The sequence below is a fragment of the Peromyscus leucopus genome, chromosome 17 (assembly GCF_004664715.2).
Source record: "Peromyscus leucopus breed LL Stock chromosome 17, UCI_PerLeu_2.1, whole genome shotgun sequence".
Classification (NCBI taxonomy): Eukaryota; Metazoa; Chordata; class Mammalia; order Rodentia; family Cricetidae; genus Peromyscus; species Peromyscus leucopus.
This window is the reverse complement of record NC_051077.1, coordinates 31,090,731-31,102,673: the sequence shown is the minus strand read 5'-3', so window position 1 is coordinate 31,102,673 and position 11,943 is coordinate 31,090,731. Positions and strand designations below refer to the sequence as shown.

Below are 11,943 nucleotides of genomic sequence, written 5' to 3'. Positions count from 1 at the left end.
CTGACACCACCGCCCTCAAGCAAAGCAGCTTCTAAGACAGGAGACGCTTACCCTTTGTAGCATAGATTCTATCCCATGATGTTCTTCCCCAAGCATGGAAGGACTGTGGCCAGACCAGTGGAGGGTAGGGGCCGTGTGAGTGTCATAGAAGGACTCTGGGCTGAAGGCGGAGACCAGGGACGGGAAGGAAGCAACTGGAAGGGGTCCCAGGAGGAGGGCCATCCCTACTCAAGGGGCACCCCATGGGCTGTCTCCAAGGTGACACTGCACTTGAAAGACATTCTCCACTCACTCGAAATGCAGAAATATTTATTTTGGTTTCCTTCATTGTTTTTGGAAATTCTGTTTTGGTTTATAAAACATAGAAATAGCCAACACGGAAAGCAAACATTCAAAACCCCGGTGTGAAAATTATCGACTTCTTGTGCAATTAAGAATACAGGTATGAAGTTAGGCTACCAAATAGTGTTATTACAATGACGATTTAGTGCAAACCCAGCTGTGCTTCGTTCGGTAATACACACACACACACACACACACACACACACACACACACACACACACACACTGTCTGTCACATGGCCAAACAGTGGCTCCAATGTGCAAATGACAGCTTCACTAGGTCAAATGTGGCAAAGACACGTAGGAAAGTGAAATGCTGTTCGTTTCCCAAATTAACTTTGAAAAAAAAAAACAACCAATCCCTTGAAAAGTTATTCCCAGGATCTCCCCCCACCCCCACCCCCCGATTTCTACATCCCAGAATTTTGGCTTGTCAAATGCATCTCACAGAAATCAGGAAGTTTTTCATTGACTTACTACTGTCCATTTTAATAAGTACCCATATTTATCAACTCCTTTAGTAGTTCTGAAGACATGCTTTGCCTGAGTTTAACTGGGAGGGGGAAAAAAAAAAAAAAGCAAGTTGATCACATCATCTTTTGCTAGGAAAACCACGTTTGGAGCCTAGTGGCTGTCACAGACACGAGCTGGTTTCACGAGGAGCGAGTGGACAGCGGTGGAGGCATCACAGTTGAACATGGCCGATCCAGGTCGTTCTTTGAAATACCATCTTAATTGCAGAGTCTAAGGCAGGATTTCTCATAACCCCTGGGAAGGGGGTGGGGGACCAGATCTGGAGAAGAGTCTAAGAGCATCCTGCTGTGTGAGCCGGAAGCTGCTGGCTCTCAAGAGCCTCCATTTTTTTTTTTTCTTTTCTGAGACTGGGCACCCACAGTGTTCTGAGGAGAGGATCTGTCCTTTCATTTACTGGGACTCTTGTGTCCCAGCAGGCACAACAGGGGACCATTTGGAACCCTTGCAAATCAGAAAGGTTGTGTGAGTGTATTGGACATGAGGTGGAAAAGTGCAGGGGGGGGGACGACGGGATTGAAAAGAGAAATCTGTGGTCCACCGTGACTTTCTTCAGCCTGGACACCTGTTCTTACTCTTAAAGGGACAGCTTTCCTCCAGGGCACCGTACTCTTCGGAGCAGCAGACAGCTGCAGGATTGTGCAGCAAGGAGCAGACATATCAGAAAGAGGCGAGTCCTAACCCCTCCATTAGAAAGACAGGAGACAGAAGCGTCCACACCCACCTTATTGGTTGAGGAAGTCTTAAATAACTTAGCACTTTTATGGGTTCCCCTTTACTATATTTAAGGCTCATTTTGGAAAGTGTGTATCACCAGGATCATGGGCTGTAACACAAGTGGCTGTAAGGCGGTGTTCCGTGCCCTCGACTACCCCTACGGCAAGACCCTGCGGACAAGTCCATCACGGCCATGTCCCTTCCGACACTTGCTGCAGGCAAAGTCCCCAATGCGAAGGCCATTGGTACAAGGAGGATTGTGGAGGTGTGCCGTTTCTTCCAAGTCGTCTGCCTCGCCTTAAATCTTGATGGTGGAATACATTTCATCTATCTGTGACCTGAAATAGTTCCGCAGCTCTGGCCTTTTGGCCTTCATTGTTGGAGTCAGAAGGCCATTGTCAACAGAAAATAGTTCCGTGTGGATAGCGATGCCTTTGACCTGCAAATAAAGGAGGCTGTTAGAACGAGGGGAGGAGAGGCCAGACGCACAGAAGCCGCCTAAGAAGTCTCAGGGGAAATGACGTTCTCAAAGGAGACGGAGACCCTTACGGCATCCAGTCTACCCTCTCATTTACCGTGCCTTCTCAACAGCGGACACGGGTCCCATTAGGACAGAATCCAGGAGTGTGTGCTAACCTGATAACTTCAGCTCCAGGAGAGAGGACACCTTAGGCCTCTCTGGTACCTGTATTCATTCATGCACACACACACACACACACACACACACACACACACACACACACACACACACACAAATCTTTAAAAAGAAAATCCTTCTGCATCAAATTATTTCTAGCATTTCTTTAGGTCCGCTCTTCAACCTCTACAATCTACCCATTAAAAACCATCAAGCCAGGTTCTGTTCCATACTGAATTTGTACTCGGACCGAAGTCACACCTGTTCGAATGGCTTCAGACCAGCTTCCTTCCCCAGTTTCACCATGTCCTCCAGGATAGTCTTCTGGACATCCTAATAATGCACAAAAAACCAGATTATTTTCTCTCCTCCCTGTCGGCGCTGGGGACAGAGGGCAGAGGCAGAAGACGGCTGGGACGCTGGGGAGTCTCACCTTGTTTCTGCACAGCTCCTCGAAGGAGCCTTGAAAGCCTCTCTTTGAGGCCCAGGAACACAGGTTCTCGGCGTCTGGTACCACAACAGCTATGAGAAATGCCTGCAGCACATACAAGTGAGTCATTACCGGTTGACTGTTCTGCACTGCAGGCCTGTGGGATTGTCTGATAGTATTATGGGCTGTCGCTCAGAATGTATTCCTGCCACGCCCCTTCCCAGGGTGGGCTGCCTGAGCCCAGGTGAGGAACTATCAGCCTTACCTACTGATGGTGATACCACCAGTCACTGGAAATCAAAATCTAACATCAGAGCAATTTTTATTTACTTGGATACAATTTTTTTTACTTGTTTTTATTTATTTTTGAGACCAGTGTCTCATGTAGCCCAGGCTAGCCTTGAATTGGCTACATAGCTGAGACCAGTCTTACACTACCGACTCTCATCTCTACCTCCCAAATGCTAGGACTACAAGTGCGCACCACTCTGCATGGCTGTGTATACTTCTGGAAATTTGATATATAATTAGAATACTAATTTTGGTTTCCAACAGCAAATATGCTTGACTTACATCATAATTTTCTCAAAAAAAAAGATTTATAATATCATAAATAAGCTAGGCTTAGTAGTAAGTTTAAAAATGTAAAACCTTCCCCGGGGTCCTTGGTCTATCTGGTCTTAGGTTCAAATGCCACCATTCTTTTAGAGGAATGGAGCAATGACCAGTGGTGACATTCTGCTACACTCCTAGATCAGTGTCTTGCTCAGCCACCATCAGGGAAGTGGATGGGGAAACCCAGAGATCCATGGCTGGACAATGTTCAGAGGACGACACTCAGCCCTAAGCAGGATGTCTCCATCCAATCCCTCCCCTCAGGGTCCAGGGAAGCCTTCAGAAGAGGAGGCAGAAAGACTGTGGGAGCCAGGGGATGGAGGACGCCAAGGAAACAAGGCCCTCTAGACACATCAGGACCAACACACATATGAACTCAGAGCCTGTGGCAGCATGCACAGGGCCTGCGTGGGTCCAAACCAGATAGGGTTCCAGCCCTCGGAGGGAAAGTGGGTGCATGCCCCATCCCTAACCCAGAAGCTGTCTCCAGTCAATAACCACGGGCAAAGGAAACATTGGTTTTCTCCAGCGGAGTCTCACTGGGTATACAAACTACCCATAAGGGCCGGCCCCGTGCCCAGAGGATGTCAACACAAAACAAGCTCAGTGATGTCTTTGGAAGTTCTTTGTTTAAAACAGTAATCAGAATGCATTATATGAAAAAAAAAATCTCCTTTTATTGTGTTTTTTTGTTGCTGTTGTTTGATTGAAACAGGGTTTCTCTGAGTAGCCTGGGCTATCCTGGAACTCACTCTATAGACCAGGCTAGCCTTGGACTCAGAACTCCACCTGTCTCTGCCTCCCAAGTGCTGGGATTAAAGGTGTGCACCACCACGCCCAGTTTTGTTTTGTTTTGTTTTGTTTTGACTTGTTTTTTTTCCCTTTATTAAAACAACTACTTTCGGTAAAAGGCAAATAGGAAAAAATGTAAGCTGTGCCCGGGTTTGGTGGTGCACGCCTTTAGTCCCAGCACTCAGGAAGCTGAGGCAGGAGGGTCTCCATGGAGTCCAAGTCTGTCTACAAAGTCAGTCCCAGGACAGCCAGGTTGACGGAGAGAAACCCTGTCTCAAAACCAAAAACGTAAAACTTGGGGCTGGATTGATGACTTAGCAGTGAAGAGTACTTGTTACTCTTGCAGAGGACCCAGGTTCGGTTCCCAACTCCGACATAGGGGCTCATGACAATCCGTAATTCCAGTGCCAGGAAATCCAGGGCCTTCTGACCTCCACAGGCATTATGTGGTGCAGAGGCACGTACTTTTACATACAAAATAAATAATCTTTAAAAATGGAAAACTGTGCTATATTCCATAAGTATTAATATTTTCATTCGTAATTAAATTAGAAACATACTATCAAATCCCTAGCATCTCTATCCAGCTCCTACAGATATACCACAGCAATTAAGTAGAGTTAAAATGAAAATCCAGAAACGGAAGAGAAACCAACTTGGGGGATAGTGAAGGCCAATGGCGCAAACCCACCCATGAGTCGGTTGTAGGTCAACAGTCACTGACTCAATCTGTCCATCACCTTTTTGTTTTGATGTCTGAAACAAGGTCTACAAGCAATAGCACAGGTTGGCCTCCAACTCATGATCCCTCACCCTCCCAGGCGCTGGGACTGTGGGCGTCCCACCATGCACGGCTGTCAATCACCTGTAAAGCCCCGAATTCCATGGCTTTGCTTAGCAACGGTTCTAACCTAGAGAGCACATACCTGCAAGCTTTCTCCATGGACAAAGACCTGGGCCAGGGCTTCGCTCCGCAGGTAGATATTTTCAATCTTTTCTGGTGCTATGTACTCGCCTTGGGCTAGTTTAAATATGTGCTTTTTCCTGTCGATGATCTTCAAGGTGCCATTCTGTGTGTCAGAGAGGAAGGCGCGAGGGCTGAGTTCCAGGCTAGTTTACCACCGTCAGTCACAGTACAGGGCATGTGAAATCGCCTAGGGCCACTGAGCCAGGCTGAGAGAAGGCTAAGAGCCCAGGCGACGTCCGCTTCCTCACTTAGCATCAGACTTAACCACTCTGCTTCATTTAGCCTCCTGTCTCAAGCGGGGACACATACATGCTGCTCACCAAATGAGGTGTGTTCCCCGATGGCCAGGGCACAGCTTTACCTTCCCACATCACTCTACAAAGGCCGGATTTCCACCACCATTACCATTTTTTTTAGGGGAAGGCAGGTGCTTTAGTACTCTGGGAAGGGCCAGTCCCAACACTATAAACCTGTGGGAATGCTAGCCAGCACCCAAATCAAGGTACACACTTGATGTTGTAAAAACCCACCATTTTTTTTTTTTTTGGATGCCAAATGGGAGGCAGCTATCAACTGATTTTAGACAGTGAAAAATCAAGATTTTAATCAAGGATTCTGAGAATGTAAGCCTGCCTCCTGCAGGACACAAAAGGATCTATAGCACGTCATTCAACAAGGAGAGGGGTGGGGTGCAAAAGCCACAGGCTATACAGCCGGGGTGGAGGGTGGGTGGGGATGGGGAGGGGTGGCATGTTCCTCTCTGTAAAGAGGAGCGGGGATAACTTACTGGCAGCCATTTCCCAATGTCCCCCGTGTGTAACCAGCCGTCCTTGTCCAGGGCTTCTGCGGTTTTTGCTGGGTCCTTCAAGTAGCCTTTGAACACATTTGCCCCTTTCACACACACCTAAGGAAGGATGCTCTATTAACATTTCCTCGGGATTCTCCCCAGAATCCACACACGGGTATTCCAACCTTTCTAGGCTCTAGAGGGCATTACCAAAGTCCCGCCAGGGTCTTGGAGCCATGTCCAGTGTCCCCACTTCCTTTCCTACTGACCTCGGGACAGCCAAGGCACAGGGGGATGACATCACTTGTGTGAGGAGGCTTTACAGGCGGCACAGGCAGGGCCATTAGCAGACAGGAGACAAGTCCCAAGGGAGCTTCTGGATCCTGCTCTTGGGCCCTAACTGGCCTGCAGGAGGAAGGACTAAAGTGTCCTCCCTCCAACCCCGAGGGGGTCAAACAGAAATGCACCTTTGACCTGACCTCCTTGACTCCAAGATCCCAATAGAATCAAGCTTAACAGCTGTATCAAGAATGCTTTCCGGAACTGTGCTCCTAACAGCGGTTGTTATGGGAGGTGATGTTACTCATCCGTGATGGACAGGCTTCCACTCACCTCACCCTCACCCTTGGCGGCCATATAATTCATTTCTTCCACATCCACAAGCTTCACATAATTGCAAGGCATGGGAGCACCAACATGGCCTGCAGATAAAACGGGAGAATCGTTTCAAAGTGTCCTAGAATGGCCTCGGGCCAAAGCATTTTTACAACCAGTAAGCCTCCTCATAGTAACAGCTGCTATAAATTTCTGGCTTTGGCAATTACAGCCTGAGCCTGGTAAAATAATTTTGTTTTGTTTTGGTTGTTGTTTGTTTATTTTTTGAGGCAGGGTTTCTCTGTCTAACAACCCTGGCTGTCCTGGCCTCGAACTCACAGAGATCTACCTGCCTCTGCCTCCCGAGTACTGGGATTAAAGGCGTGTGCCACCACCACCCAGCCTGGTAAAATAATTTAAGAGGTCTTCTTTCTCTAAGAGAGGTGAGAATACCCAAAGGTCTATTCAGGACCTTTCCCATTTCTGAGGCTCTGAATACATCTCCAACATTTAAACTCCAGCCACTGATTTGAAGGTGGGCACAGATACTTGGAGGCATGGCTTCTAAATAAAACCTCAATTCCATGGACTGATTTCACCAACCCATATACTTTTTTTATTTTTTTGCCTCCAACTCCTTTTATAGCTGAGGATGGCTTTGGATTTCTGATCCCCCTGCCTCTACCTCACCAGTGCTGGTCCAGGCATGCACCACCACAACCAATTTCAAACTTCTTCATGTCCACTCTCTCAGAGAACACAGGTAGCCCTGGACACCCTGGTGATTCTCTGACACACCCCTCGGTTCCGATCGGCACAGCCATTGTTTTTAGAGAAGCGTGTTTTTACGTTTAGGTCTCTTAAGACATTTCCACAGTCAATTATGGTCTCCTGTCTAAAAGTATTAGGGACAGGGCCTGTGCTGCTTAGTTTTTTGAAAACTTGATTCAAACTAGGTCATATGGAAAGCGGGGCCTCCACTGAGAAGATGCGTCCATAGCATTGACCTGTAACTCACTCTCTGGGGCATTTTCCTGATTAATGATTGATGCAGGAGGGCCCAGCCCACTGTGGGCGGGGCCGCCCCATGGGCAGGTGGTCCTGCATCCTCTAAGAAAGCGAGGTGGACAAGCCATGGCTAGACAGCAAGCCAGTGGTCTCCCTCCCTGGCCTGTGCTTTGGTTCCTGCCCTGCCTCCTTCTCTCAACTCCCTCAGTGATGGCTTACGACTTCAGGGCACCACGATGAAATAAACCCTTTCCTTCCCAAGTTGCTTTGGATCCTGGTGATTTCCCCGCAGCAATGGAGAGCCAACAAGGAAGGGTGTCTTTTTCCAAAACAAACGTAAGCTATCACAGATACATTTTAAGAGCCTCACAGGTAATACTTCCTACGTTTCACTAATCTGATATAGAGGTGGTTGTTCTAAATCCTCTGGCTGTTAAGGAATATGGTGATAAAAACTGAAGGTATAAAGGCGGTAGAATTCCGGGTGCCGCATTGATTCCTGTAGAAGTACATTGCGAGACCGTGCTAGAGGCTGGGTCCATGTTGCTAGATGCTTACTACATCTGTAATGCTCCCGATAAGCCAGGGGAGCTCATGCACTGCTGTGTAGACTATCCCACCAATGGGTGACGGAGAGAAGCATGAAGCTTTGCAGTCTGCTTCACGACTCCGCAGCAATGCAGTGAGTTCTCCCTGTCTGCAGGCTATGTAAACAACATCTATAACTTATTTCCCCACAGGGATAACACTGACACGGTGTCCACCAGAAGCCCTTCCCTCAGACCCGGATCCACTGCAGAGGCTTGTCCTCGGGTCTTGTCCTCCCTGCCTGCTTTGAGGCAACGGGCTTGTGTGCATTGCTCTTGGCACTTCCAAGAGTTGGCACAGCACACAGTATAATGTAATACCTACTTATGGGTTAAAACCACCAGCAAATGAGACCCTGCTCCATCACCGGCAAGTCTGTGGAGGAGGCGGCTCCTCTCAGATGCCTCTGCTAGGATGCATCACAGTCTCATCACACTGGGTCCAGGGACATTTTCTACCCGGCTCACAGAACCGCAGGACTATTTGCCTGAGGCCTAATTCCTCGAGACATAGTATGCATTGCTGTGCAAGGAGGCTAATGGACCAGTCAAGGATGACTCTATTTCCAAGGCATCCCAACCTGGAACGCCAATGAGGAGACCCTGGAAACGGCTCTCCTGACAACCGTACCTGCTGTCCAGTCTCCAGGCAAACTCAGGCAGCACCCAGCGGTGCACTCGGTCTGTCCGTAGCCTTCATAGAACTTGGTCATCGAGAAACAAGACATTATTAATGTGGGGCAGCCATGTCTTTGCAGGAAGTGCACAAGAAGTTAAGTTTTACTAACTCCCGAGGAATCCCAGCCTTTGAAACCCTTTCAACTTGCAGTTTAGTAAGTTCATTCACTTAAGCATAAAATGCATCCAAACGTCCCCACCCCCATGCCAAACACTGGCTGTGGTCCATGTTGCCTTCCCACTCAACTTCCTGCAGACAGGCAAAGGGGGAGCCCTCATAGACTGGGTCAGCACCCACCCGGTAGTACTCCTGTTCTGCTAAGCCAGGATTTCCTACACATGTCCTAACTGTCAGCATGAGCCCTGGACTCTTTTGTAATAGCGTCACAGCATGGTGTGTGGGCACGCTTATCCCCTATCCGATTCCTCTAGCCGTACTCTAGAGGCATGGCTCACACCTTCCCCTAGAAGATAAAATCACACATGCAATCTTGCACAGGGCCAACCACACACAGATTTATTCCCCTAGGAAATCTGGCACTAACCTATCCTAAGCAAAACCAAGACATACAAAAGAGGGGCCAGGAGGCTTGGGAAGACTGAACAGATACTTGGAGGCATGGCTTCTACATAAAAACCTCAAGGAGGACTGAGCTCAAGTGATCTACTGTACAGCATGGCGAGTGCGCTCAGGGGCGACCACATGGAAACCAGAGCAAAATACAATGAACCATCTACTTGAAAATGTCTGAGCTGTTTCTAAGTGTTCTCACCACACACAAAAGTGATAAGTACGTGAAGTGATACAGAAGTTTAGCCATTACTCAATGCAGTCATACGACAGGCGGTACAATGACAATACACATAAATTTCTGTCAATCAAAACATGGGCCCACAGCATTACAACGCCTGGGATAATTGGGTGGCGTGATCAACCTCACCTGACAGCCGAGCGCCGCCCTCAGAAACGTCAGTACTGTGGCGGACACTGGGGCGGCTCCCGTGATCATCAGCCGGACTTTCCCACCCAGGCTCGACTTGCAAGACAGAGAGAAGGTAGGGTTACCTATGCACGGGTCAGAACTCCTCTGCCAGACACTTGCCTGGGACCAGCTGTCCCGCAGCTGCATGGACAGGACTCTCACTTGAGACAGAGCTCTTGGTGCCCACAGCAGAACCCAGGATAAGCTCATTCCTCCCAGAGCTGCCCACGACCCCTGGCAGACTTGGCACCAGGCCAGCACTCTGCGGATGGATGTCTTAGAGATCAGATTATGGCAACTACCACATTTTTGGCATCTGGGACAGCCCCTGATATTACACATTCTTATTCTCAGGCTTAAAACATCACCTCAGGAGTGGCATACTTGTTCCAGAGAAGCTAAAGGAAAGCTAACACACCCCGAATCCTTCTACCTAGAACAACTGCAGCGTTTTCAGATGTAGGTAGAGAACAGGATCCACCTAACAGCTCTGCCTCTTTCAGATGGGTGCCAGAAAGAATGGAAATGTGTTGTTGTCTCTTGGCTTCCTATCTATCCCAATCTGTGTGTGTGTGTGCATGTCTGTCTGTCGCGTCTGTCTGTCTGATTTCTCAAGGCTGTGACGAGCATGCTAGCAAGCATTCCACCACTGAGCTGTGTCTCTAGCCCTCTTTTTATCTTTAACTTTGCAAGAGGATTTTACTAAGTTGCTCAGGCTAGTCTTGAACTTGCAATCCTCCTACCTATGCCTCCCTAGAAGCTGGGATTACAGATCTGCACCATTCAGCTCTCTCTCTCTCTCTCTCTCTCTCTCTCTCTCTCTCTCTCCTCCCTCCTCTCTCTCTCTCACACACACACACACACACACACACACACACACACACACACACACACGCCCGACTTTTCCAAGAGACATCCATGGCGAGCATCTATCCGCTACCTGTATCTTGTGAAAGATGAGTTTATCCCACAGGCTGTTGTTTCTGATGATGCCGCTGCGAAGCTCAGCTTCTTTCCTTTTGGAGGCAAAGTCCAGCAGCCACCGCTTCACTGTGGTGTTTGCTTGGCCAAAAATCTAGTGAGGCAAGAGGGAAGGTTTTCACATCTTCCAAGACAGCTAAAATCAAAAGGGCAGACACCAGTGTGGTGGAGACAGCACACAGGAGCCTCCGAGCTGCAGGAGGGGGGACACAGCTTTGGAAAACTACCAGCCAGACCCTCTAGCTGTTAAATACAAATCTGGCCCAAGACCCAACTCTACGGGAATGAAGACATAGCCACAGAAGCCTACACACAAGTGTTATGTTGACAGCAGGTTTATCTGCAGTCGTCAAAAGCTGAAACCACCCAAATGACTGTCAATAAAGGCACGGCTAAGTAAAATGGGGATGACCACACAGTGGGACAGTGTTAGGCTATAAAAAGTTGTGAAACGCTGAACTGTACATTTTGAAGGTCTGCTATTGGTTGCTCAAGAACCTAGCAGGTAGGAGGTAATAAAGAGCAGGCAAAGGGTTCTTTTCTGGGGTGCCGAAAGTGATTTTTGGTGTGGTTAGAAAACTCTGAAAGCACTCAGAGATCTTTGGAAGGGGCCAACGCTCCCCGCTGTAGCACGCACAGTGATATCCTCAAAGACCATTGAACTCCCCACTTTTACTGCGGGTCTTGAACTGGAGCCTCACACATCTACCTCACTGTGAGCTCGAGACCCCCAGGCCCTGCACCACGAAACTCAAGAGGGTAAATTATAGACTATGTAAATTACATCTCTTTTCTTTCTCCTTCTTCTTCTTTTTTTTTTTTTAAAGATTTCTTTATTATGTTTAGTGTTCTGTCTGCATGTATGCCTCATGCCAGAAGAGATCAGATGGTTGTAAGCCACCATGTGGTTGCTGGGAATTGAACTCAGGACCTCTGGAAGAGCAGCCAGTGCTCTTAACCACTGAGCCATCTCTCCAGCCTGTGAATTATATCTCAATGCAACTGTTTCAAGGTGTTTTTTTTTGTTTTTTTTTTTTTTTTTTGAAAGAATGGACTAAAAACCAACAAGGTATTTTAGAGACAACAAGAAAAGAAAAGGAAAAGTATGATTAACAGTGCCCACTAGACACTCAGCTCGGAGACTGGCCACGCTGGTCTTGCTCGACTGAGCAGTCTGTGCTGAGACAGCAGATGCCACATCTTCCCGGTTGGCACTGCGGCCTGGACCCTGAGTCTCTCGGTGAGGTGAAAGGATGCTTCATGCACACAAGGGTTGGTGGAACGGTTAATAAAC

General features: G+C 48.2%; 1 protein-coding gene across 7 annotated transcripts in view; it reads right to left on the bottom strand.

Annotated features, from left to right (window-relative positions):
* Positions 1-292: 292 nt before the first annotated feature.
* The window catches only part of Acsl1 (acyl-CoA synthetase long chain family member 1), a 69,485-nt gene continuing 57,834 nt past the window's right edge, over positions 293-11,943 (bottom strand). For all 7 annotated transcript variants that reach the window (XM_037211727.1, XM_037211729.1, XM_037211728.1 and 4 more), the window contains exons 13-21: positions 10,609-10,743; positions 9,627-9,722; positions 8,639-8,711; positions 6,431-6,519; positions 5,819-5,935; positions 4,991-5,134; positions 2,661-2,762; positions 2,489-2,560; positions 293-2,029 (exon numbers count right to left, since the gene is read on the bottom strand). In XM_037211727.1, coding sequence (XP_037067622.1) covers positions 1,889-2,029; positions 2,489-2,560; positions 2,661-2,762; positions 4,991-5,134; positions 5,819-5,935; positions 6,431-6,519; positions 8,639-8,711; positions 9,627-9,722; positions 10,609-10,743 — 969 coding nt within the window. In that variant the 3' untranslated portion in view covers positions 293-1,888. The remainder of the gene's footprint in view (positions 2,030-2,488; positions 2,561-2,660; positions 2,763-4,990; positions 5,135-5,818; positions 5,936-6,430; positions 6,520-8,638; positions 8,712-9,626; positions 9,723-10,608; positions 10,744-11,943) is intronic.